The sequence below is a fragment of the Strix uralensis genome, chromosome Z (assembly GCF_047716275.1).
Source record: "Strix uralensis isolate ZFMK-TIS-50842 chromosome Z, bStrUra1, whole genome shotgun sequence".
In the NCBI taxonomy this organism is placed as follows: Eukaryota; Metazoa; Chordata; class Aves; order Strigiformes; family Strigidae; genus Strix; species Strix uralensis.
Window position 1 is genome coordinate 63,667,225 of NC_134012.1, and position 25,021 is coordinate 63,692,245.

Below are 25,021 nucleotides of genomic sequence, written 5' to 3' on the forward strand. Positions count from 1 at the left end.
TTGGACCTGGATGTTTAAGAAGTTTTTCATTTGGCCTAGCTTGGTTGTTGGGTTTGATTGCCACAGAAAGTATGTTTGTATACCCATTCTGCTTGTTGCTGTGTAGCCGTTCTGCATATGTGGTGAGAGGACACAAAAATAATCTGTTTTCATGAGGACACAACTAACGCTTGTATACTTTATTCTGAAAGGTGCTTGACAAGGTGCCTTCACCAACATGTCACTTCACCACTTGGTGGTGCCAAAATGTTTTTTGGTAAAAATAAAAAAAATCACTCAGAACTACATTCAATAAGAATAGCTTTAAAATTTTGAACTTCAAAGGTTATCTTTATTGTATTGTACACAGGTCTTACCTTTTTTTTTTTTTTTGGTAACTCTCTACTGCATAGAGGAAACTGTATAGAGAATTGTTTATTCAAGTCTCAATGAAATTAATGAAATGGTCATTCAGCTTCTTTTCAGTGTTTGGGATTGTCTTGTTCTGGTAACAGTGTATTAAATTCAAATATTCTAGAAGAAAAGAAGAGATTTGGTACTAGGATCACTAGATAATGTGGTGTTTACATTCACACAAACATCACTGTAGTGAGTAATTTCCCTAGACTTCATGCTTTAATATTAACGCATACTAAAGAAGTCGTGCTTTTGTTTTCCCTGGTTCCTGTAAATTAACTGAAAGCATTGATGAGCCAAATCTGAAATTTGGCACATACTTGCTTAGAAGGTACGTTTATTTTCTCTAGTGCCAATGATGGTTTTACCTGAGACAGTAGCTTAAGGGTCTGGATAATGTGTCAGGGAAAGAGAAGATTTTACGAATGTTACCCTGACAGTTCTTTTGCTGCCTCCACTGGCAGAAAGGTGAGCAATGGCATGTTTGACCAATGGAAGAGCAAAACAGACAACTTTTACTGTTCTGCTTACCATGCATCTTCTAACTTCTCAGACACTCATAAATATTTCTTTACTAGGATGAAGATCTCCTTAACTTAATTTTCAAGGCTATGATGAAGGATTCTTTGAATTCTTCACATCCAGTCTCTTCTGCTGTTCAGTCTTCAGAGCAAATTGAAGAAATGTTTGATGCACTTTCTTATATCAAGGTAACTTTAAAAATATTTGAAAATATTTGGAAAGTGATATATTAGCTATTGAAAACATGAATGTGGAATCATGAGTAAGTAGGCATGTACTGACAATTGTTTGGTGGTAATTTACACCTAGCACAAACAACGCAGATCTCTCAATACTGTCTCTGAGTGTCTACATAGCTTTTAATTAGGAAAAAATTATGTATGTGTATTTGTGTCCTTACTTAATATCCTTCTGCTTGGCGCATGCTTCAGCACAAATGAAATACTCATGAAGATATACAGGGGACACAGTAGGTGAAATAAAATGTCTAGTTAGACATACAATCTTTTTCTGATAGTAGATTGTAACAAGTACGTAAGAAAAGATTAACAACAAGGCACTTACTGAAGCAATCACTCCTTTCTATTCTCCTTCTGCTTTTAAAAAACAGTATTGTAGAGACTTCCTGAGATGGAGCCTTGCATCTAGGATGTAAAATTATTTCACTGCATATCCTGGTTGTCTGCAAGTTGATTATTTCTCATATCTAGTGAGGGTTGTGTGTGAAGTTTATGTTTTAAAAAGTGCACAGTGCCTCACTTGAAAATGCTTGAGAGAGCAAATATCTGTATTTGCCTAATTTTTACTCACATTGTCTCAGGTTTTAAATACTGTGTCCATGATTTTGGTAGTATTAAAAGAAAGCCTTTTATATCTTGTTGTGGTCTGAGCCCAGAGGGCAACTGAACGCCACAAAGATGCTCACTCATTTCTTCCCCCTCAGGGATGGGGAGGAGAAAATACAACTTGAGAATCTGGGAATCTGACTTGGGAGATAAGGACAGAGAGGGATGACTCACCGATTATGGTCACTGGAAAAAGACAGACTATTTAGGGGAAGAAAACATAATTTAATTTAAACACAACAACTTAATTTTACAATCAAACAGAGTAGGACAGTGAGAAATAGAACCACATTTTAAAAACACCTTCTTCCCACCTCTCCCTTCTTTCCAGGCTCAGCTTTGCTTCCAATTCTCTCTACCTCCTCTCCTCCAGCAGTGCAGGGGGGCAGGGAATGGGGGTTGCAGTCAGTTCACCACCCATTGTCTCTGCTGCTTCTTCCTCCTCAGGGGGAGGACTCCTCACACTCTTCCTCTACTCCACTGTGGGGTCCCTCTCATGTGAGACAAGTTCCATGAACTTTCTCTGACATGAGTCCTTCCCATGGGCTGCAGCTCTTCATGAACTGCTCTGGCATGGGTCCCTCCCACAGGTCACCATCCTCCCAGAGATGAACTGCAACAGCGGGGGCTTCCCTCAGAGTCCCAGCCTTCTTCAGGCTCAGGTACCTGCTCTGACATGGGGTCCTCCACAGGCTGCAGGTGGACATCTGCTCCACTGTGGACCTCCATGGGCTGCAGGGGGACAGCCTGTCCTCTCACCACAGGCTTCAGGGGATTCTCTGCTCTGGTGCACCGCCCCCCTTCCTCCTCCTCCTTTCTTCAGTTGACTTTGGTGTTTGCATACATGTCCTCCTCACAACTCCAACTCCTTCTCTCAAGTTCCCCCTCTTAAATATGTTACCACAGAGGCACATCCATCGTCGCTAATTGGCTCAGCCTTGGCCAGAGGCGCATCCGACTTGAAGCTGGGGAACTTTGAGAAGCTTCTCACAGGGGCCACCACTGTAGACCCTTCACCCGCTACCAAAACCCCCGCCAAACACAAACTCAACACGTATCTTTTGTATTAGCTGTAATTTTTTCCCCTCACTATCTTTGTATGCTTGTACTTTCATCTAATAAGAAACCATGAGGACAGCTAGTGCTTACTGGAAAATAGTCAAATACTATATCTTCCTCTGCTCAGTGGAATACAGTTCCCACAGCTGTCTTGGTTTGTCTCGTCTGATTTCTTTTTTGCAAGTCTCAGTGGGTTAACACATTTTGTCTGGCATCCTTGAGTAGTCTGAGATGCCAAATGGACCTACAATAGTGATGTGCTTCTCTTTATTTTGGTCTCTGTTTCCTGAACTACAAGAACAAAGATGTGTGATTTTCAGCTTCCCTTGGTTGTGAAATGGATTTGATTTCTCTCCCTAATCTGTATATCAAAAGGCATGGCTGTTGCTTCATGTTTCAGAGTTGCTGTCTCAAGTAATTCCCTTTTTGGTGAGTTTCTGGAAGCTATGCACCATGTACAATCATGTGTGTAACCAACTAACATCAGAGATAACAATTCTGTCACTCTTTGCCCTATCAAAACTCCCCTATATAGTTTTAATGGAAATATTCCATAAGTGATTGGGCTGGACTTTCAGTCAATTAGTAAAGCATTATATCTGGAGAACTACTTTACTGCTACTGATGAGTATGTGCATCTTCTGAATAGAAATGTAGCAATCTACACCTCTGAGTTTAGGAGCTAACCAGAAGAACTTTTGCCCTAGCATTGTCAGAAACGGGTTTCTCATGGCTGCTTTCTATGTTTCAGAGGCCTTAATTGGATAGCTCTTCATTCATGCATGCCATCTTTGTATTCCACTACTCCTAGCCCTATATCTTAGCTAGCGCTTTTGGCAATTTGGGTGGGAAGACACTTTTGCAACATGGTCCCAAATCAGCTAAGGGTGGTCTGTTATGAATTGTAAAACTTGCTTTGTTTTACTATACTACCAACTGACATAGATTAGTAGGTGGCCTCTACATTTTATTGTCTGGAATAGAAATTATTGTACAAAATTTTTTTTAACCTTGTTGTTTTGCAGACTATCAGTAAACCTGATACTCAGGGGTGTGACAACAATCCACCTGCAACAACAGAGTGTTTGGGAGGAGATGACAGTGTGTAAAACAAAGTAATAGAGATATAGGTCAAGTATGGATGCATGCAAGAAAGGAAATTATGACCATATTATAAAAAACTATAGTAAGGGGTATTCATTGCAGTTTCATGAATAATTAGAATAACCAGGCAGCCTTCAGTTTCAGGCAAGATGTTAGTTAAATTCCAAAACTTGAATTTGGAATGTGCAAGAACCATACATGCTTTCATTAAAATCTTCCTTTTAATTTTTTCTCGATTCTTTCTCAGAAATAATACCAAAAATATAAAGTGCATCTTTACAGTCTTCATGATCTATGGCTGCTCATCCACATTCAGTTGTACAGTGTGCAAGTCCTCAGGCAATTTATTCATTAGTGGCTGTGACATAGAAGCATTTCTATGGAAAGAAAACGACTTTCAGCTATGGTTGAAAAAAGCAGAAACCACCTTTCTGTCTGCACATTTGTGGCCACTTTGATACTAAAACAACTCAGTTACTACTTTTTTTTAACAAAACATAGCTGTATTTAAACACTGTCAAAATGCATTTGTCCTTCTACACTCAATTCCAGGCTACTAAGTGTATGTCATATTTCTCCTGTATTTTTAGATTTTTGATATAACTGGTAATCATATGACTGTTAAACACTGTCTCACAAGTGCAGTTCTGTACCATGCAGAAGAGTATCACTAATGAAATATGGCAGCCAGCAGAGACTTACCAGTAAGAAGGCAATATTTTTGAGATTATGTTAATTGGAAAAAATGTTAAGCTTTATTAGCCTGTTTTGTAATTGTATTTTGAGCCTTTGAAATACTAAAAAATATTTTTTTTCCAAAGCAGCTGGTAAAAAATTTCAAGCTGTAATAGCTTTTTTTTGTAACTATATTTGAAGTTTATGAAATACTAAAAAAATATTTTTCCAAGGCAAGTAACTTAAAGGTAATTATTCAAATTATATCATTGGGATAAAATCTGACAGCTTCTGAGTTATTCTTGTACTGTGAAAGAGCTATAATATGCATATGCTTCATCAAGTTCTATAACTTTTATTTCGCATTTCTTTTCTTTTTTTTCTCCCTAAAGGGGGCTTCACTTCTTTTGATGCTGAAGCACTATCTCACTAAGGACGTTTTCCAAGCTGGCATTGAGGTATACTTGCATAATCATAACTATGGATCTGCCCAGAGTGATGACTTGTGGGACAGCATGAATGAGGTATCCATTTTTGATACGCTGTTCTTGTTTTTTCACTTCTCTAAGTGTATTGTAAATTTTTATTTATTTCCTTGTTTATGAACAAAATAAGATAATAGACTGCAGGTGAAGAGTTCTTACTTATCATAGTACAAAGTTCTGTCATATGGATATGGAGATTCCTGTAGCTTCTAGGACTCCATTGAGTATCATCCCAAAAAAGCACTGGAGGTGGGTGTGCACTACCATGCATATCCACATGTGTGGACATGTCAGTATGTACATATCCTCTCTAGAGTTGCATTGTTAGTGTGTTAAGACCGGAATAAAAATAGTCATATTAAATGCAGGACAAAATGTTACTTTCAAGGAATAGCTGTAGACCTCTGTAGAGGTCTTGGGATACTCTCTACCTGTGCAACTTGTTTCACTGATGGCTTCTGTTTCAGCAAATGGTGCTGGAATTGTAGGAAAATAAATTTTAGGGGACAATTTAGTTCAGCAGCTCTCAAATTGTAAGTCAGGCATAAGGCTGTGTCTGATTGGGTGTGGGGGGAGAGAGTGAGGGCATGAGAAAGCAGGGACACAGGCAGGAGAGAGCAAGGGTGAGAGTCAGCAGACATGTGGGAGCTGGAGAGGGCAGGGGTGAGAGGGTGCATGTGAAGGAGTGGGGAGAGCAGAAGGGAGAGAGAGAGCAAGAAAGGATGAGGGTAGAAGAGTACAAGGGAGAGAGCAAATGAGGGGGAGAGAGTGAGAGGGAGAGTGCAAAGCGGGGAGTGTGCAAGAGGGAGAGAGTATGTGTGAGACAGTGAGAGTGCAAGATTGAGAGTGATCCCAACAAGAAAGAGCTGCTGAGTATCCTCAGGGAGTGTCAAGGTAGTTGTATAAGGGAAGGGAACAGATTTCCCTGTGAGTGTGTGCACTGCATAGTATGTATTAAAGTATCTGACATACATGTGAGGTTCCCTCAGAGAAGCTGAGTGCTAGACAGGGTACTAACTTAATGTTTAGTTTTGGTTCTTGGCACCTACCTTATGAAATTTGAACTTCTGCAGAACTGGAGCCACTGTTAGTTATTGTCAGCTGTCACAGGTGGCTGTAAATTTGTGTGTTTAGTCACATACAGTCACTAGTTTGCCAGCTAGTGATGGATTATTACTAATATCAGACTGTGACTCTCTTATGACAGAGAACTCTTCTGGTTTGTATAATGATTTTTATAGTGCAAACTAGACTTTCCTCTTCTCAACCTCTGCAAAATGGAGCCTCCTGACCAACCATCTTCAGTCATGCACACGTAGAGAACATACCACACAGAGATGTTAGTACCACATAAAGTGGCTAGCAAGACCACACAGATGCCTCACATTTAATTAATGTGAGGGTTGTACTGTTGCTAGATGCAGAGTTTAACTGTTACTAGGGCATGGGACAAGAGTTGTTCTCAAAACTAGGTTATTTGCTTAGTCTGTCTCCCTAGCTCAGAAAATAACTTTTTTTTTATTTCATTATAAACCTACTGTTTGACCATGGGGAAGGTTTGGCTTTTTTGCAGACTTAGCAAGCCTCTTTCTCCAGTCTCTTGGAACCTCAGTCATCATCTTTTAAGAGTCAAAAGTAATTGTTACCGACTCTGGGATTGCTTCACCCACCTTTATTAGTATTGTTAAGTGAATTGCATCCAACCAACCTAGTAACATCTAATGTTAGAACTCAGTGTGTATTTCCTGTTTTAATGAGAAACAACCCTTTGTATTTGGTGCTAATTTAATAGTTACCAAATTCCCACTGACACCAGGTATTTAACAGCATTATCTGCTAGAAGTTGCCCTTCTGTGTGGAGGAGCTCACCAACTGATTCTTTAGATATTTTCTGATGCTGCTTACAGTGTTTGCCTTTTCCTCTGTGTCCATTTCTGACTGCACCTCATTTTGTGCCTGAGTCTTTGATTTGTTTTGTGAGGTTTTTTTCCATGTAAGTGTTAATGCTTAAATGCTAAATGTTAATGAAAACACAGTTTTGTGTTTTCACTTTTGTATACTTTCGTATTCCCTTTTTCCAAAGACTCTTGGTTTAACTGGACTGGTCTGGTATTGCAATGAGTTAGTTTACATCTGGGCTTTTATTATTTTGCTCCCCTGGGAAGGTACATTTTCTGAACTACCTTCTTTTTGATTTTCACCTATTGCCTCTCTCAATTTACTGAAATATAGGTACTGTCCCTGTGTCCATTTTCCTTTGTTTTGGTATTCTTTCTGTCTTAATATTTTTCTTTTTGTATCTTGAATGCTTAGTTTCACTTGCTTTCTGATGGGCTTTCACCTTCAGATTCTCAGCCAGACTCTGTTGATTAACAGTCAAATCTAGACAGGCTGCATCTCTGATTACTTGCTCTGCCCTTGGTATCAAAAGTTCATCCATTCTAGGAACCTGATGGAAAGTCTTTGCTCAATAATATTTTCCCCCAATAGGTGTCTGAATAATTAAAACCTTATGAACTAGATGGATGTGAGTAGCTCACACAAAATATTGTGTACCTATCTGATCTTTGAACTGACTGATACCATTATTAGTACCCTTGGACTCTAGCCAGTGCCCAGATCTGCTAATTCTTTCAAAGTTTTATCTTCATAATACAAGAGGCCATATCTGTTTCTGAACTTGTTGATTCTTCTCCATTTTAGATGTGAACTATTGTCTCCCTTATGACAATTAAACCGTTAGTATTATTATGTAGTGAGATCTTTGTTACTGTTTTTGGTGGTTTCCCATATTTACGGTAATAATAAAACCAAATCTATGAAATTCAGCACACAGATTGGCTCCTTTCCTTTTATTCCCATTAATTATGCCTAGGCTGAATGTGTTTGAAAATTCCAGCTGCAGAAGTGGCTTTTTCTTTGATCATAAACTTTTCTGTCCACACAGCAAAATGCACAATCATTTCTTAAGTCTTAACTTTCTCTGTGGAAATTGACAATCATAGTTGGAGTGAAGATGAGAAAATTGCACATGAATTAAAAGAAAAACCTGTAACACAGTGAGCAAATTTTTTGTATACCTTACATAGAAGGAAGAAGGTTGAATTAATTTTCATGCATTGCTTTCATTGGAGCTGTTCAAAGAAGATACGTCAATAAAATCAATTAAAGTCAATAAAAGTTTTGCTAGGATGAAATAATAAACTTATAATTTCTAACAAATTGGTTTAATTTCAGATGATTGCGAAGGGTTCTATTTTGGAATAGAATTATTTCAGTGGATCAAATTTCAAATTTATAGGTGGCTCACAATGTTAACACAGAAAGACTTGAGATGTGAAACAGGCAAGTTGTCAAGGTGCAAGTACTAGACTTAATTAGTTTCCGGATCTCTTAATATTCCTCTCATCTTGGGTTTGGCGTTTTCTAGTTGGTTTTTTTTTTTCTTTGGCTGGGTAGCAATGACCGTATAAATTTCTGGTGGTTTCAAAGTGGAAAAGAAGGAAAGGAAAAGATAACGGCAAAAGAAAGTGAGAGCATGCATTCAGCACATCTTGGGCAATTTATGAAGGGATTGCATAATGTAACATTGTAGTAGCAATGATAGCTTGTGATAACAAGATGGAGGAAGAGATTTAGCCAAGTGTGGGGTTTGGAAGTATGTAAAAAGTATGTTTTTTCATGTAGACTTCTCATTCTATAAATTTTAAGCTTTTGATAGGGAATTGCTTCCCTGGAATTGAAACCCCTATTTAAATTTTGTGGTTGTTCTCTACATAAATAATACAGTATTTTCCCATGAGTGTAAACTGTACATGTTATTGTGGGCTTGAACAGACAACAATGGGCAGTAAGAAGTTGATGAGATAAACTAGTGGAAGACCCAGTATAGGTTAGTAAAAGTTAAATGTAACTTGAATAATGACATTTTAATTTCCTTATGTTCCTGATAGCTCAACCTAAAACATATTTTCATAACTTAGGCATATTGTCTTTTTCATGTTGGATGATCATCTCTGCTAATAAAGAGGCTGTGATATGTAGACATTATAAAGTACTTGTCCCTCAGTGGGGATGTTGTAGTACAAAAATTCCTGAAAGATTAGAAGAGGTTGGAGCTTAAGCTGTGCAAAGGCTGGTAAGTGGGAGGGGAAAAAAAAAAAAAAAAGATATGTTGTTTTTTATTTGCGTTGTACAAACACTGTCATTTTAATTCAATTTCCAATATTCATTTCAGAATTAAAAGAAGATCTTTAACCTGAAACACCCACATAATATCAGAATACCAAGAAGGAGAGAGAAATGCTAAGGGGGAGCTTGGGAGCTTCCTATAACTTTCTTTTCTGTAACATTACCTTCTCCACTTTCATGACATACCAGTTCAACCTACCTGATATTTCCAATTTGTCTTTCCACTGTTCGGCTAGGATTCCCTCAACTTAAGAAAATAAAAACCACTTGCTCCACTAAATTGTTGCTTACAAAATTTACAAGCTCAGTGTCAAAGTAATTGTTTACATATGCAGAATCATGCCACTACTTACTTGGCAAGTTAAGGAGGAAGGTTTAAAAATGTTCTCCATTTGCTGTTTTCTTGTTATGTTATGATTGTATTTTGCAGATTACCAATGGAACACTAGATGTAAAAAAGCTGATGAAAACTTGGATTCTGCATAAAGGATTTCCTTTAGTCACTGTTGTTCGAAAGAGAAATGTTATTTCTATACAACAAGAGAAATTTTTGTATCACATGGAACCAGAAAATTGGACATCAGATACAAGGTTATTACCTTCTTAATACCTTTTATCCATTAAAATCTACCTGCAGATATCTTTTTTGTATCTTGTACATTTTTCTTACTTGTATTCAGGGGTTTTTAGTATTTTCTTTGAAGTCAGGTAGTAATACAGAATTTGGCACAGAAATTCATACATCTAGTATCTGCCTGAAGATCCCTGTCTATTTCCACCCAAACAACTGGTAAAAATCTGTAGCATCCTTTGTAAGCTGAGTTTCTTATTTGCATCCTTTCCTGAAACTTTTAAGCTTGAGATGATAAGTTGTGGTAAAGAGCAGAATGAATTCTTAAGGCTTTTTAATAACAAAAGGCAGATCTCACAGGTGAAGTTTTCTTTTAATTTCAGAAAGTTTTGTGTGGTTAATGAGAAGCTGAAGAAAGACAGGTTGCAGAAGTTTGCAGAACTTACAGAGCATATATCTGACTTTAGAGCCTCTGCTCCTTCCTGCCAAAATTCATTGTATATCTTGGGCTTTGTCAGAAGAAGGTAGAAATGCTAGAATCAAAGTTTACTTGGCTTAGAAATTTTAAGATGGCACTGATGCATGACACCAAATGGTGGAATATATCAGAGAGGAAGTATATACAAAAATGTTGAAGAAGCAAAGATGTGGCAGTTGATAACTGTAAAGATGAATGTACTGTAAATGTTTTATGTGATGAAGCTTAGTGTATTTTGTATCAAAACAAAATATATAAGCTTTAATCATTTTGAGATTTTGTTGGTTTTAATCAGTTGTTTGAAGTCTTAACAGGAACTGAGTCCTTTGCATCATCTTGTAGAATCAGGCATGTGAAAGGAATTTGTCTCTTGGAATGTTGGAAGTTACAGGGCTTTGTTTTATTTTTGTTATGTGGAGAGAGGAAAGCAATGCGTGGTTGAAAGGTAAGGGAAGAAAAGAAGGATTGTTAGGCTTAATTATTCTTCTGTTTCTAGTTGATGTCAATTTGGGGAGTGCAGGAAAAGCTTTTGAAGAAGAGCGCTCTGTGTGAGTCATACACAGAAGGGGTCCCTGTCAAAATTGGAATGCATATGTAAAACTTGTTTCATCTCACTTGAAGTTCTGTTTTCTCTAGTCAAGTCCTTATCATCGTTAATGAGCCACCTTAGCATTTATTCTTCCAGCTTGCAGTTCACTTGAGACAGTTTTTGTAGTATGCAATCAATTATGGTTTCTATTATCACATGTTGTGGTTTGATCCCAAAAGGCAACTGAGCACCATGCAGCCACTCACTCACCCCTTCTCCCTCAGGAAGGGGGAGGAAAAAAGCAAAAGGTTTGGGAATCAAGATGAGGACAAGGAGGGATTACTTACCTGTGATGGTCATGGGCAAAAGACAGACTCCTTAGGGGAATAAAAAAAGAACATCAATTTAATTCAGACACTGAGAACACCACCACTTAACAGACAGAGTGGGACAGTGAGAAACATTACCACATCTTAAAAACACCTTCCACCACCCCTCCCTTCTTCCCAGGCTCAGCTTTGCTCCTGATTTCTTGACCTCCTCCCACCTTGAGGTGCGGGGGGCAGGGAATGGGGGGGTGTGGTCAGTCCTGTACTTCTTCCTCCTCAGGGGGAGGACTCCTCGCATTCTTCCCCTCCTCCAGCGTGGTGTCACTCTCATGGGAGACAGTCCTCCATGAACTTTCTCCGACATGAGTCCTTCCCACGGGCTGCAACTCTTCCTGACCTGCTCCAGTGTGGATACCTCCTGCATGTTGCAGTCTTCCCAGGGCCAAACTACAATAGCAGATGCTTCTTCCCACAGAGTCATGGCCTTCTTTGGGCACAGTCACCTGCTCTGGAGTGGAGTCCTTCATGGGCTACAGGTTGACATCTGCTCCACCGGTGACCTCACCACGGGCTGGGGGGAGTCTCTGCACTGGTGCACCTTCCCCGCCTTACTCCTCCTTTCTTTCACTGATCTCAGTGTTCACATAGATGTTCTCCTCGCAACTCCTTTTCATAACTCCAACTCCTCCTCCCAGATTCCCCTTCTTAAGTACATTATCTCAGAGGCACAGCCTTCGTCCACTAATGAGCTGGGCCTTGGTGCAGAGGCGGGTCCAACTTGGAACTGGGGGAGCTTTGAGAAGCTTCTTACAGGAGCCACCACTGTAGCCCCCTCCCCCGCTACCCAAAGGCCCTGCCACACACACAAACCCAGCACACCATGATTTGAAGTTTGAGTCTTGTACTTGAATCAACATAATTTTTTTTTTTAAATAAATCTTACAAAATTTCAGGAAGATAACATTGGACTGAGAAGAAAGTGATATTGGCTGAATTTCTGATACAGCCAGAGATTTCCTGTCCATATGACTTTGGACAAGCTACTTAGCATGCTGGAACTGAGGAAGAAGTACTAGGAAAAGCAGTATCCTTCAGGCATCTGTACTGCGACCAGTACTGTTTAATGGCTTCATCAATGACATACACAGTGGAATCAAGTGCACACTCATCAGATTTTCAGATGACACCAAGCTGAGTGGTGCAGTTGAGGGACCTGGACAAGCTGGAGAAGTAGACCCATGTGAACCTCATGAGGTTCAACAGTGCAAATGCAATGTCCTGCACCTGGGTTGGGGCAACCCCCAGTATCAATACAGGCTGAGGGGTGAGGGGATGGACAGCAACCCTGTGGAGAAGGACTGGGGGATATTGGTGGATTAAAAACTGGATGAGAGCTGGAAATGTGCACTTGCAGCCCAGTAAGCCAACCATATCCTGGGCTGCATCAAAGAAGCATGGCCAGCAGGTTGAGGGAGGTGATTCTGGTCCTCTACTCCACTCTGGTGAGACCCCACCTGGAGTACTGCATCCAGCTCTGGAGTCTTCAATACAAGAACGACACGGACCTGTTGGAGTATGTCCAGAGGAGAGTCACAGAAGTTGTCAGAGTAATGGAAAACCTCTCCTATGAGGACAGGCTGAGAGAGTTGGAATTGCTTAGCCTGGAGAATAGAAGTCTCTCAGTGGACCTTATTACAGTTTTTCAGTACTTAAAGGAAAGATGGGGACAGACTTTTCAGTAGAGTCTGTAGGATGGGAGGTAATGGTTTTCAACTAAAGGAGACTAGATATACGGAATAATTCAGGCTAGATATAAGGAATAATTTTTTTGTGATGAGGGTGATGAAATACTAGAACAGGTTGCCCAGAGAAGTTGTGGATTACCTATCCCTATTCAAGGTCAGGTTGGATGGGGGTCTGAGCAACCTGATCTAGTTGAAGATGTCACTGCTTATGACAGGAGCTTGGACTAGATTACCTTTAAAGGTCCCTTCCAACCCAAACCATTCTATGATTCAATGACATTTTCCCACTTCTCAACATGGTGGGAATAAAATAATTGTTGTATATGCTGTACATGTATTCTTTTATCATATTCTGATTATATGAATGATATATTTATTATATGAATGATCTATTCTTTATTATTTTACATAACATGCAGTGATTCTAATACTACTGATATATTAAAGTACTTAAATGAAAAAAAGTCTAAACAAACCCTTCAAGTCAAAGAATATGTGCATATGTCAGTAAACACTTGCTTTCCTTTGCAGTTATCTGTGGCATATTCCTCTCACCTACATAACTAGTAGCTGCAACTTTACCCATTGTACTAATGCATATTTACTGGACCAGAAGTCAGGTATGTGACTCAAAATTTCGGTAGCAAGTTACGTAAATGTTATAGATTACGGACCTTTCTGAGTGCACCCTTGTGTAAGATGTACTGATGAGGGCATACGTAGTACAAAATAATCACAGAGATCTGGAGCCAAGCACTGCTGGTGGTCATCTTTAGAAAGTTGGTTTATGTCATTCTGACATTGGTTTTACAAAGCCTACAGGTTATTCCTGGCCTTTTTCATTTGAGATGGAGTTTTAGAAAAAAATACTGTGAATTATCAGAATGGATACATACAAGTAAATGGCAGCAAGTGGGGCAAAACACAGGTTTGGAATTTGTACTCTGTTCATGCCAGTGTATGCACAAAATCTCTCAAACTGCATGTCCTTTAGAGAGTGAGTAATGGGAAGGTTGCTCTGCCAGTGTACTGAAATGTGAGGAAGTCACTTTCCACTGAAACATTATTTAATTTCTTATAACATTAAAGCAAATACTGCATCCAGAACAGATTCAGTTTTTGAGAATGCTGTAGAACTTGAAACAGTTAGATCTTTTCACATGAACTCTCTGCTTTTGCTGCAGCGGCTAGTTTGGATCCTAAATTGCTAGTCTGTGAGTGTTTTTCATTCAGCCCTGTTTTTCCTTACCAAGTGAATAGTTACTATACACTTTTATGTAGTATTGTGCTAAAATCACTTTGTCTATCTTTTTCCACTGACTTGAATAGGTTTTTGCATTTTATTGAGGCTGGTCTGACTCATTGTCTCACTTCTGCTGATGTATTTTCTTCTCCCCCATTAAAGTTACTATTCATTGCATTTAACTGGCAATTATTCTTAATTCATAAGCCTATCTTGCACCTCTACTTCTTGACATAAAACTATACAAATTTAAAACCAAATTCTCAGAGTTGATCTTGACATTTTTACTGTTTACTGATTCTTACAAACTGCCACCCTTCTAAAATTACTTTAGAAGTACTATAAATAGAGTAAATAATTTTAGTTTATGTCGTTCTGACATTGCTTTTACAAAACCGACAAGTTATTCCTGGCCTTTTCCATTTGAGATGGAGTTTTAGTAAAAAATACTATGAATTATCAGAATGGAAAAACAAAGCTGTTTAATTGAATGTGTTCTTGATCTTACTAGAACTAATAGGTAAGTAGCCTCATTTCATCTTTTATTTTTCACCTTAAATGGCCCTGTTGGTGGTTTCATGTTCATCATACTAATTCCTTACTCGCTGTAGAAACTTGGATGTGGAGGATATGAGAATAGAAGAGATGTCCAAAGCAGTTTGGAGTAGAATACTTACATTTCAAAGGCATTGACATTTTTGGCAGTACTTATAGAATCAACTGAAATGAAGAGCTTTTTCCCAAAGCCTCTCTCTTTGTATCTAGTTGACTTTGAAACTAGAGTGTGGCCTTTCGTCTACTTAATGCCATCTTCATTTCTCTATTTCTTTATATGGTGTGTATAACTACTCTTTTATATATGTATATATATATATATTTAAAATATGAAAGTGGTCAGAGAGGACATGGGGTTGTTTCAAAGAAGAACTGGACAGAAGGAGAAAAATTACTGCACTAAGTAATTAACTGCATAAATACAACTCGGGGCAGATTGTGATACTGTTTATTCAATCAGATGTAGGAAGAAGGAGGAAGAAGTACAATGAGGAATTTTGGAGCCTTCTCGTAGAAGCTTTGTACTGGGTATTCCTTCTTCATAGTAGGGGGAACTAGTGGGTGGAAAAGAATTTATTGATTCTCTGGAACCAGTCTGCTTCACAGATTTGGATTTGAACGAACAGTTGCTAAATGTTTGTTTCAGCTGCTAACTGATTGTCTGTCCATTAGCTGTCATTGAACTTCCAGAAGAGGTGGAATGGATAAAATTCAATGTGGACATGAACGGCTATTACATAGTACACTATACTGAAGACTGGAAAACACTAATTGATCTGTTGAAAAAAAACCACACTGCTTTGAGTCCTAAAGACAGAGCCAATTTGATCAACAATATCTTCAACCTTGCAGGGTAAGACTTTTATTTTGGAAAACATAGTTAGTATGTGTTTAATGTTTTCCCATGTTAAAGAAGATCAGACTTAGATTCTAGAGAAGACTGCTTCAAATAAGTTTTAATTCAGTCTTTATTAGCCTATTGAAACTGTTCACCATTCACTAATATTTTCTTTAAAAGTTATTTCGCTGATGCTTCCATATTGCTAATTTATTTGATTCACGAAGAGACACATGATAGCTTCCATTTCTGAAAGACACTGTTTTCTTTAGTGTCTGACAATGTGCCTTGACGATTGTTTTCCTCTACTCTGTCAAGGAGTGCTCCACTTTAGAGTAATAAGCTATTTTCCTCTCAAATTTTTACTGGCTCCCTCTCTTGTCTTTCACCACTGCCATCAGAGCACGTGAGGTTGAGCATTCTGGGTGGCCTCTTTGACAGCTACCTCCTGTATCTGAGTACCCTCATTTATAATAAATATTTTCAGAAATCATCGTCACACTTCCTTACCTATTTTCATTTTTGTTAATTGAAGGCATGTTAGTGGCCACTGTTTTGTTGATCTCCTACTAATGTTATAATATAAAAATATGTACATTTGAAGTGTTTCTTATATTACTCCCTCTATTCACCTATCGCTCTGTTAATGCAATGGAGAACATCACTTCTGGATTCAGGGAGTGCTTTTGCTTTGGAAACCATTTTAATGTTTGTATTCATTGACCTATAGTCTAGGAAAAGAGTCTCTGGAAAAGGCCTTTGAGCTGATTGATTACCTTAACAAAGAGAGCAGCACTGCACCACTCACTCAAGCTTTGTTTCAGCTGAGTCATATATACAGCCTTTTGGAGAAAAAGGGCGAACAACAGCTGGCAGTACGAGTCATGGTATGTCTTGGTTTTCTGTAAATTATGATTTGAAATAATTAGCTGTAATTAGCTGTAATGTTCTTTATAGTTACATTATCTTTTTAGGTGTTGAGTGTTGAACATACTCAGTAATCTTACTGAGTTCGCTTGTATTCTAGATACTTGCCAGTCTTGTCTGCTTTTGTTAAGTAGTAATGACATCTTACTGAAATGCTAATTTTTTTGGATCGACTTCCTCCACCTACCCCCTCCCTCCCAACCCCCCCACAATGTTTTGTAAGGAGTGTAATGCAGTGGGAACATAGTAGTGTCTGGATATTTGCTGTAGTGGCTCTGAAGGTCAATGTAGTTAAGATATGTAATTAAACAGAGTCCATGACAATATGGACAGAAAAGTTATTTCCAAAATCATTAAAGTGGTTGGAGATCATAGATCTAATTGCTTTATTATAGAGGCAGGGAAAAAAATTATTTACTGTAAAAATAGGAACACGAATGGTTGTCACTGTCGCACTCCAGCTGTGCGATAAGATTAACATGATACAGTGCTACAGACTTAGCAATGAAACCAGCATCATAGCCTCAGTTCTTGCTGAGGAAATGTCTTTCATTTCTCTGTTTACCTTCTTAGTATGAAGCCTCCTGTCTGTACTCATCTACAGATATAAAATGATCCTTGCTGCTTTACACTGTAGAACATCAGCAAAGGGGTTTAGTCTAGAAGGAAAATTACTAAATGATTAGATAAAATAGCAGGTGTTTTTCTTTATACTATGTAAGGTTAATTAGTGAGTGCTTAAGGAAACTTACAAGAAACAAAAAACCCCTACTATAATAATTTTCTTTATTTAGTATTTATTCAAAGGTGTTACAGATCTGTTATGATAAACAGCCCAAGCTATTGTTTGAAATTCAGTGTCTGTGAGGTTATATTTATGTTCAAGTGTTTCAGCTGAGATGTGGTAGCTGGTCAGGCACATAGTTGTGTTTTTGGCAAGCTACAAAACTACAGATGTGAAAGGTGTTCAACCTCTAGATGAAGGTTTGTTTATTTGCTTGTGCTAAACTAAGATGTATTAACTGTCCCTTGATGGAGTTAAAAGCAGTTAAACTTACAGGAGTTGTAGTTAGTTGAGCTAGTAAGCTGACTACATACAAGTCTGAACCATAGCTCGAAGAGTAGTCTTTAGTTTCCATGTGCAATTTAAGATGTAGATCTGGCCTATCTTTCAAATCAATGTGGTATCTGATATTTATTCATACAGGTAAGAAATGGTATATGTAAGTTGGAATAGGTAGATGAAAAGCTACTATGTTTAACTTCCACAGTTCTAAAATTTAACTTTTTTCCTTTTCTGAAACTAATTTTTAATATAGAAAATCCTCTTGGGAAGAATTAGCTATTGATAGTAATTTTTCCTCCTTTAGCGTAGAATAGAGCACCTTCTTGGAGATAAAATTGATCAACAGCGTTGGACAGATGATGGGACCCTGTCTGAACGAGAGCTCCGGTCAATGCTGCTAGCTTTTGCCTGCACCCATGATATGAGAAACTGTAGAACAACTGCCACTGAGATGTTTAAGAAGTGGATGAAGTCTAATGGAACAATGAGGTACCACAAAAACTGGGCTTCCACTTCTTTTATCTACCTGTTTTCCTGTTACCTTGCCACCATTTTGGGGAAAAAAACAACAAACAAAACAAAAAAACCCCACACGCCACCACCAACAGCATTGATAAAGCACTTCATTCTGTCTTTGAGTTGCTCGTCATGTAGAAGTAATTGCTGTTTCAAGATGAGAGGGGGAAGTGTGCTAGAATTTAAGTCTTTGTCTGCAGTCTTATTAAGTGTGACTGCAAAACCAGTCACAAATTGCTTCCATCTGCATTTCCTAAGCTGTATGCTCAAGGAGGATTACTTAGTAGTAATGTCAAAGCATGCCTTTTTATCTGGCAGAATTCATTCTGCTCTGGATTCATGTGCATTTTTAGCCACAGAAAATTACTCAGATTTTTGTACAGTTTACTGTGCTTTCATGTGACTAATACAATTTGCTTTTTCTCAGTGATTTAAAGTCTTAGACTGGCATGAATTCAATCCAGCAAATTTACAATTTCTACCGAATTAAACTGCTCAAAAGAGAGGAATTTCTTTCAAGCTAATATTTTCATTTTGTAACTTTTCTTCCTTCTTTTGCCAAATAGGCATTTATATGTCCCTCTTTTGTTTGTTTTGTTGTTGTTTTTTTGTTGGTTTTGTTTTTCCCTGTAGTCTGCCTAGTGATGTTATGAAAGCCATATTTATAGCTGGAGCCAAATCTAGTGATGGCTGGGAATTCCTCCTAAAGATGTACTCCTCTTCAGTTTCTGAAGCAGAGAAAAGCAAGATGATTGAAGCCTTGGCCACCACAGAAGATGTCAGAAAGCTGATCTGGTATGAAGGAGCCAAAAAGTTGTATGTTATGAAAATTAAAGGTGCTAAAATCTTCTTTGAAAAAATGTACTGCCTTTTTTGAATTGTTGAAAAAATTTGTGATTGCTGATCTATCTGCATGTTTTGTACAGGCTTCCATAAACATGAGGAACCTGATATTTTTAACTGAAAAATAATTTATGTAACAGAGTAGCTCAAAAGGCCAAATTCTGAATATGCATAAAGAGAAAACAATTGCACGTAAAGGCTTTGCACTACTGGTAACACAAAATCGCAGACTTTGTGGTAAAGGTAACAAAATTGCACATTGTTCTATGGAGTCTTAAAAGATTGCTTTATAACCAAGATAATAACTAGTTGGGTTTTTTTTGTTGTTTGGGTTTTTTTTTTTCTTTTTTTTTTCTTTCTTTCTTTGGGTAAAATTTTGACCTTACATTATGCTCCAGCAACTCTCTATAGACCAACTCTCAGTACTGCATGGAGGACCAAGGTTGTGCTGCTAGGTGATTCTTGTTACAGCTTTTTTCTCTTAACTTTTCAATGTATTATGTTTTCTTTTACATTTACTTCATCTTTTTCAAAAGCAATGAAAATTCAGGTACTTGGTTTAGAGCTAAGGTCACTCTGACACTTGGAAACTAAAGCTAAATAAGTACAGTAGTTATAAAGTGGAGGATCGGTGTGTTCCAGATGCCAGAAGTCTGTTACATAATCTTTATATTATATAACCTTTTCCATCTAATTCAGGAGTATCAGGAGATCATGTGAAGATAAGAATAGTTGTTTTTTCCTGTCCCTTTTCATATACTTTGTCTTTTAGGTTAATGCAGAACAGCCTTGAAGGAGAAGTCATTAGGGCACAGGAGCTTTCACATATCATATCAACTGTTAGCCAGAGTTTGACTGGATATTTGCTGGCCTGGGACTTTGTCAAAGAGAACTGGGAAAAGCTTACACGAAAGTAAGGCTTCTGATGTAGCTGAAATTTCATACTCAGTGTATAAAAAGCATCTTTTTGTTTCTTTCAAGTGCAAAATAATAAGTAGTTGGTTTCATATAAGAAGATTTCTATTAAAATTGTAAAGCCTGTTTTGAAATCTTATTTTACAAAAATAACTTGGAACATAAACTTTGAAATCTCAGCAATAGTTGATAGGACTTTGGAACCTCCTAGAGCCTTACAGTAATTTTTTAAAAATCTTGATTTGAATTTCTATTAAAAGGATGCCCTCTCTAAGGTGATTGCTGCACATACAGGATATTTATGTGGATCAAATGCATTAAAAAGCACACCCAGGGAATTCATTCAGAATTTTTTTTTCTGCCTTTTTACAGCAATCCCAAAACCTAATAAACAAAAATCCCACTTGCTTTAGAAATACATGTTCTCCTTAACTGGCCTAGAAGGGTACCCAGCAGGAGAGCTGTCCTGCAAGTCTTCCAAAAGCTAACAGGACGTGGAAAACTATTTCTAAATCCTCGTTTTGATCTGGAACATTTTCACATTGCTAAAAAAGCTTCTCCTGGATGAAAATTTCTGCTCTAGCAAGCTCTTATTAAGCAATATTACAAAATTACTTTGCTTGAAGTGAAATCTGGTTGCAAATTCAATTACTGTAGAGTTTTGGAATACATACCACAAATGCAGGTCTTGGTATTCAGTGTGTGGTGTCCTCAGTTCTTTACTACTTGAGCTGTGATAGAAGTTTGAAAATTTTCAATGTCTTTTGCTCTGAAGTTCAATTTTTAGAGGGATTAGGGAACTAGAGGCTTGGACTTCTAAGACCTTGTATCTCTTTTGAAAAATGACATATGTAAACTTGAATTTAAGTTCTTATAATGATTTCCAACTACTAAAACAAAAAAGTAGAAATAAGAATGTGTACATGTACTGAACCTGCATCTTAAAGTGGCTTCTGGTTAAAAATAACTTATTTGTTTCTGTTTCAGGTTTCACCTAGGCTCATATACTATCCAGAATATCATTAGTTTATCAACTTCCCAATTTGCAACAAAAGCACATTTACTTGAGGTTGGTGGTTTAATCTACTAGAAAGGAATATTTTCTAGTGCCAATGCTGTTTTCATTTAATTGAAGGATGAGGAAAACACATGTTATTTCTGTCCTTGAGGCCCTTTTGCAAGGATATACACCTATTGCTTTCCTTATTTCACACACAGCAAATATATACATAAACATGTTAAAGATTAAATACTGAGTCTGTGATAGAGTTGAACCCAGTTATCTGTTTATGCTGTTTTGTTTTCTTGTTCACTGGAACACGCTGTCTCCCAAAATCATGATTTCGTCTAGATAGAATTTTAGTCTAGATTTTGTAAACAGGCTATGCTTTCTGCCTCTCTGGAATGCGATGGAGTGCCATAAAAATTGCTTTATGTTATTTTTGCTGTCAACAGTCCCAAGGAGCTGTTGTGGAGGTTGAATATCAGCTAAGAGCCAGTTAATAGCCATTAGAAATCTCTGCTGTCTTCTCTAACAAGGTCTTGAATTTATGTATCAAGAATGGTTTATGGTTTAGTCTAATGTTTTCATTCAGATTAATTGGTAGAGATAGTTATTCATGGTTTGTTCTGTAGTATTTTAAGTGTCAGCATTGACAGTTATGAGTGAGTGTGGGGGTCATTCCAGAATGCTGAAGAGGATTGCTTGCAACAATCAGTTGTCACAGAACAAGACTCGTCACACAGAACTTTGCTTTGTGGTTGCTCTGTGATCAATATCATAAGTGAATGTCTGTTTATTGGTGAAATCATTTATTGAACCCAGATGAGTTATTGCTGCAGTTAGCATGAAAAATATTTTCCTTGCATTTTGGGAACTCCTTTGAGAGGTTTTATTTCTGCATATATATAAATAATTCTGAATAATAGATTTCCTGCAACATACATTTAGCCTTTGCTTCTGAACCTATTTGTGTGACCAGTGTTGATTTTAATGAAAATTTTCTTTTTCTTTCTTTTCTCTTGCTATGCAGGTGAAGTCATTTTTTGAGTCAAAATCAGAGGAGAGTTCTCAGCTGCGCTGTGTAAAAGAGGCAATTGACACAATTCAGCTTAATATCCAGTGGATGGAGAGGAACTTAGCAAAACTACAAGAACTGCTGTAGTGAGCATAATGCTGTGGTGTGTCAGCCATTTAGGAGCTCTGTGGGCAGTTGCTGTGTTTCTTTTGCAAAAGCCAGGATGAAACCAGGCATCACTGCAACATTGTTTGCACTATTAAGGAGTTTAGATAGCTCAGGGCATGTCTCAGATAAAATGTTATTTTCCTTGGAGCATTTATGAGTAAGATGTAAGTATTTATTCTGAAATTGTTTTCAACTATAGACCAAACATCTCCACGAATTATTAAATATAATTTTATATTTGAAACATATGCCCTTTCATTTGGAGTTGTGTTGTAGTTTCTTAGCAGTGGGTTAATATTGACAGTTAGGGTCAGAAGGAAAGAGTTACCATGAACTGTTACTTCTTTGCAGGCTGTCCACTGAGCAGTAGATTTTTTTAATGCAGAACTGTAGGTGGTTTCCACATTTGTAAATACAGAAGCTGTTGTGAAACAAAATCATATTTGGGATACATAGCAGTAGTGGATCTTAAAGTACAGCAGTTTGAGGCAAAATAAATAAGGTTCCAATTTGATTTAAGTTTGGATTTATTATTTTCACAGTATTGTTTAGGAATTACAGAAAAAAATAAGAGTAATATGTCATGCTAATAGTATACACTTTGATGTATAAAGTGGCTGGGTAGTAGTATTGAAAAGAAAATCCAGATAGCAAAACTAAGTGTTTTAGAGACGGGATTTCCAGAAACACTGATGTGACCTTAGAACTTCTACTCTGAATTTATTAGGCATTTTTGAGAATCTCATCGTTAATCACTGACTTTTAACTGGTTTTGCTGTATTGATCTCCGAGCAACTCCACAAAATTGCATTTTTCCAGGTTGGTTCATCGGTTAGACTGACTACTGATTTGTGCCCTTTTGACTACTGATTTTTAATTTCACCACTTGTTGCAGATGGTCTGCAATTAATAGATATGGCAGCCACTTCATTTGGGTAAACTTCTGTTTCTTCCTTGCCTGATAACTCACATATCACAGTATAATTTGTGAACATTGCTCACTCTTTATGACATTAGCTTTAGGAAAGCTTCTCATTTACATTTTAATGATTTGTTCTTCTACTGTTGTGAAAAACCTTGTGAGACAACTCTTCAGTCTTTTAAAGAAGAGGCTCTAAACCCCTAATGCACTATATTAGAAAGGCAAAATACCTACTGTGCAATCTCCATCTCTTTCATAAACAGTGAAAAAGGCCATTTTTGAGGTATATCATATATAAACACATGCATGAGTAAACATACCTTTTTATCTGAAGATCTGTTCTATTCATTTCGCTACCAATGCACCTTTTGTGGATACATGCAAGCAGATTCAGACCCGTTGTCTTATCCATCCAATTATGTGATCAGTTATAAACTATGATGAAAGCACTAACAACTAAAAGTTGTGCTATTTTAGTTAAACTAATTTAATTTCAGCTACAGTAAATTCTGAAGAAGATAAGGTCTTAAATTAGAGTAAAATTAATGGACTTACAGGGTAGTTCAAACTGAATGCTTTAATTTATGAAACTGCAGCACTGGCTGTATATTTGGTTAGCAAAAATTGTAAGCTATGATTGCTTAAGCCATACCATACTTTTCCCATCTTTTCAGAGTATCTGTCAAAACTCCTGGAAAAGAAAGTCCTCATTTTCTCATCAGCTCACATCAGAATCACAGATGTCGTTTTTAACCTTAAAATTACCAGAAAGAATGTTAGACGTTAAGATCGTGCAAATACTTGTTTGCCCAAAAGGCTCAGAAATGAGTGATTTTTGCATACACTGAAGAATAAACTGGCAGTATGATAATTGAAAGTAAATCATACTTCTTTATAAGTTATGGAATTAGAATTGTAATTAAGTATGTTCTTGGAAATTTTGTACTGCCGTGTGTTATGGCTTCATTTCTTCCTTTAATCTTTGGATTCTCTACAGAAGTATTAGTTCCATCTTTGCATATTTGTGTCTATATATATATCATCTCTTTTTCTTTCTAGTCACTTCTTCATATTAAATGAGAAGTTAGTAGTAAACTTCCACTTTTCTATCCCTTCTATCCCCTCACATATGTTCTACCTCATCACTCACTGCAGTATTGAGGCATATAAAATTTAAAATGGAAACTGTGGAAGAAGATCTCATCTTCCTCCTGATTTCTGCTGTGGAATTTTAAAAAATTACGATTTTATCCATATGCTTTAATGACAATTATGAGGAAATAGCATGGAGCTGAGTTTTAGACAGCAAACTATACCAAGAAAATCTCAGAAGTTGGGGGGGTTGTGGAGGAATTATTGAGTAATTTTTCATTTTACTTTTTGTTTCATATGCATACTTTCTGTATGTCAGTTATAGAGACTTCTTAATTATTTTTCTGTCATGGAGTCTCCAACCCTATTAAAAATTGTGCTGGAGTCCTTCCGTGAGAAATGCTTAAATGTACTTCTTCCTTTCTGAGTATATTTGGAACTGATGAAGATTGAAATGGTTAAGATCTGGTGCAGGACAGACAGCCGTTGCTGACAAGGTTCCGTTTTGGACATGGGCTTAGGGTAGGGTGAGGGTCAGGAAAAAGGTTAAGTTTTGCTGAAAGACAAAGTGTATAGCCACATGATAGGTGATCCATGAAAAGGCTGCCAAGGGAAGGTGAGGGCTACCAAAAGCTTTCTGTCCTGGCCATTTCTCTGTGAGACCCTAGCTGGCAGTTGTCCGTTTTGAGACTGAGCTGTGGCTAGGTTTATGGTCATGGTGTGGGATAATATTAAGTGCTAGAACAAGCACAGAGCCAAAGTGTTGGTGGGACTGTAAAAGGGCTGCCAGTGGAAGCTGAGAGATGCCAGAATATTTCGTTATTGGCCACTGCTGTACCCAACTCTACCCTAAGCCCATGTCCAAAATGGAGCCTTGCCAGCAATGAATCACATAAAAAAGTCCCCAGGAATGAGCATTTGGCAGCCCTCACCATCTATTGGCAGTCCCTTCAAATCATCTCAAACAGTGGGTCTCTATTATTTGTCCT

General features: G+C 37.6%; 1 protein-coding gene across 7 annotated transcripts in view; it reads left to right on the forward strand.

The window, feature by feature from the left end:
- LNPEP (leucyl and cystinyl aminopeptidase) overlaps window positions 1-24,035 on the forward strand; it is an 81,779-nt gene extending 57,744 nt beyond the window's left edge. For all 7 annotated transcript variants that reach the window (XM_074856114.1, XM_074856113.1, XM_074856118.1 and 4 more), the window contains 11 exons: window positions 975-1,106; window positions 4,994-5,125; window positions 9,708-9,868; window positions 13,461-13,549; window positions 15,400-15,580; window positions 16,296-16,452; window positions 17,863-18,047; window positions 18,708-18,869; window positions 19,690-19,830; window positions 20,820-20,901; window positions 21,866-24,035. In XM_074856114.1, the coding sequence (XP_074712215.1) occupies window positions 975-1,106; window positions 4,994-5,125; window positions 9,708-9,868; window positions 13,461-13,549; window positions 15,400-15,580; window positions 16,296-16,452; window positions 17,863-18,047; window positions 18,708-18,869; window positions 19,690-19,830; window positions 20,820-20,901; window positions 21,866-21,997 (1,554 nt within the window). In that variant the 3' untranslated portion in view covers window positions 21,998-24,035. The remainder of the gene's footprint in view (window positions 1-974; window positions 1,107-4,993; window positions 5,126-9,707; window positions 9,869-13,460; window positions 13,550-15,399; window positions 15,581-16,295; window positions 16,453-17,862; window positions 18,048-18,707; window positions 18,870-19,689; window positions 19,831-20,819; window positions 20,902-21,865) is intronic.
- The last annotated feature ends 986 nt before the right edge of the window (window positions 24,036-25,021 follow it).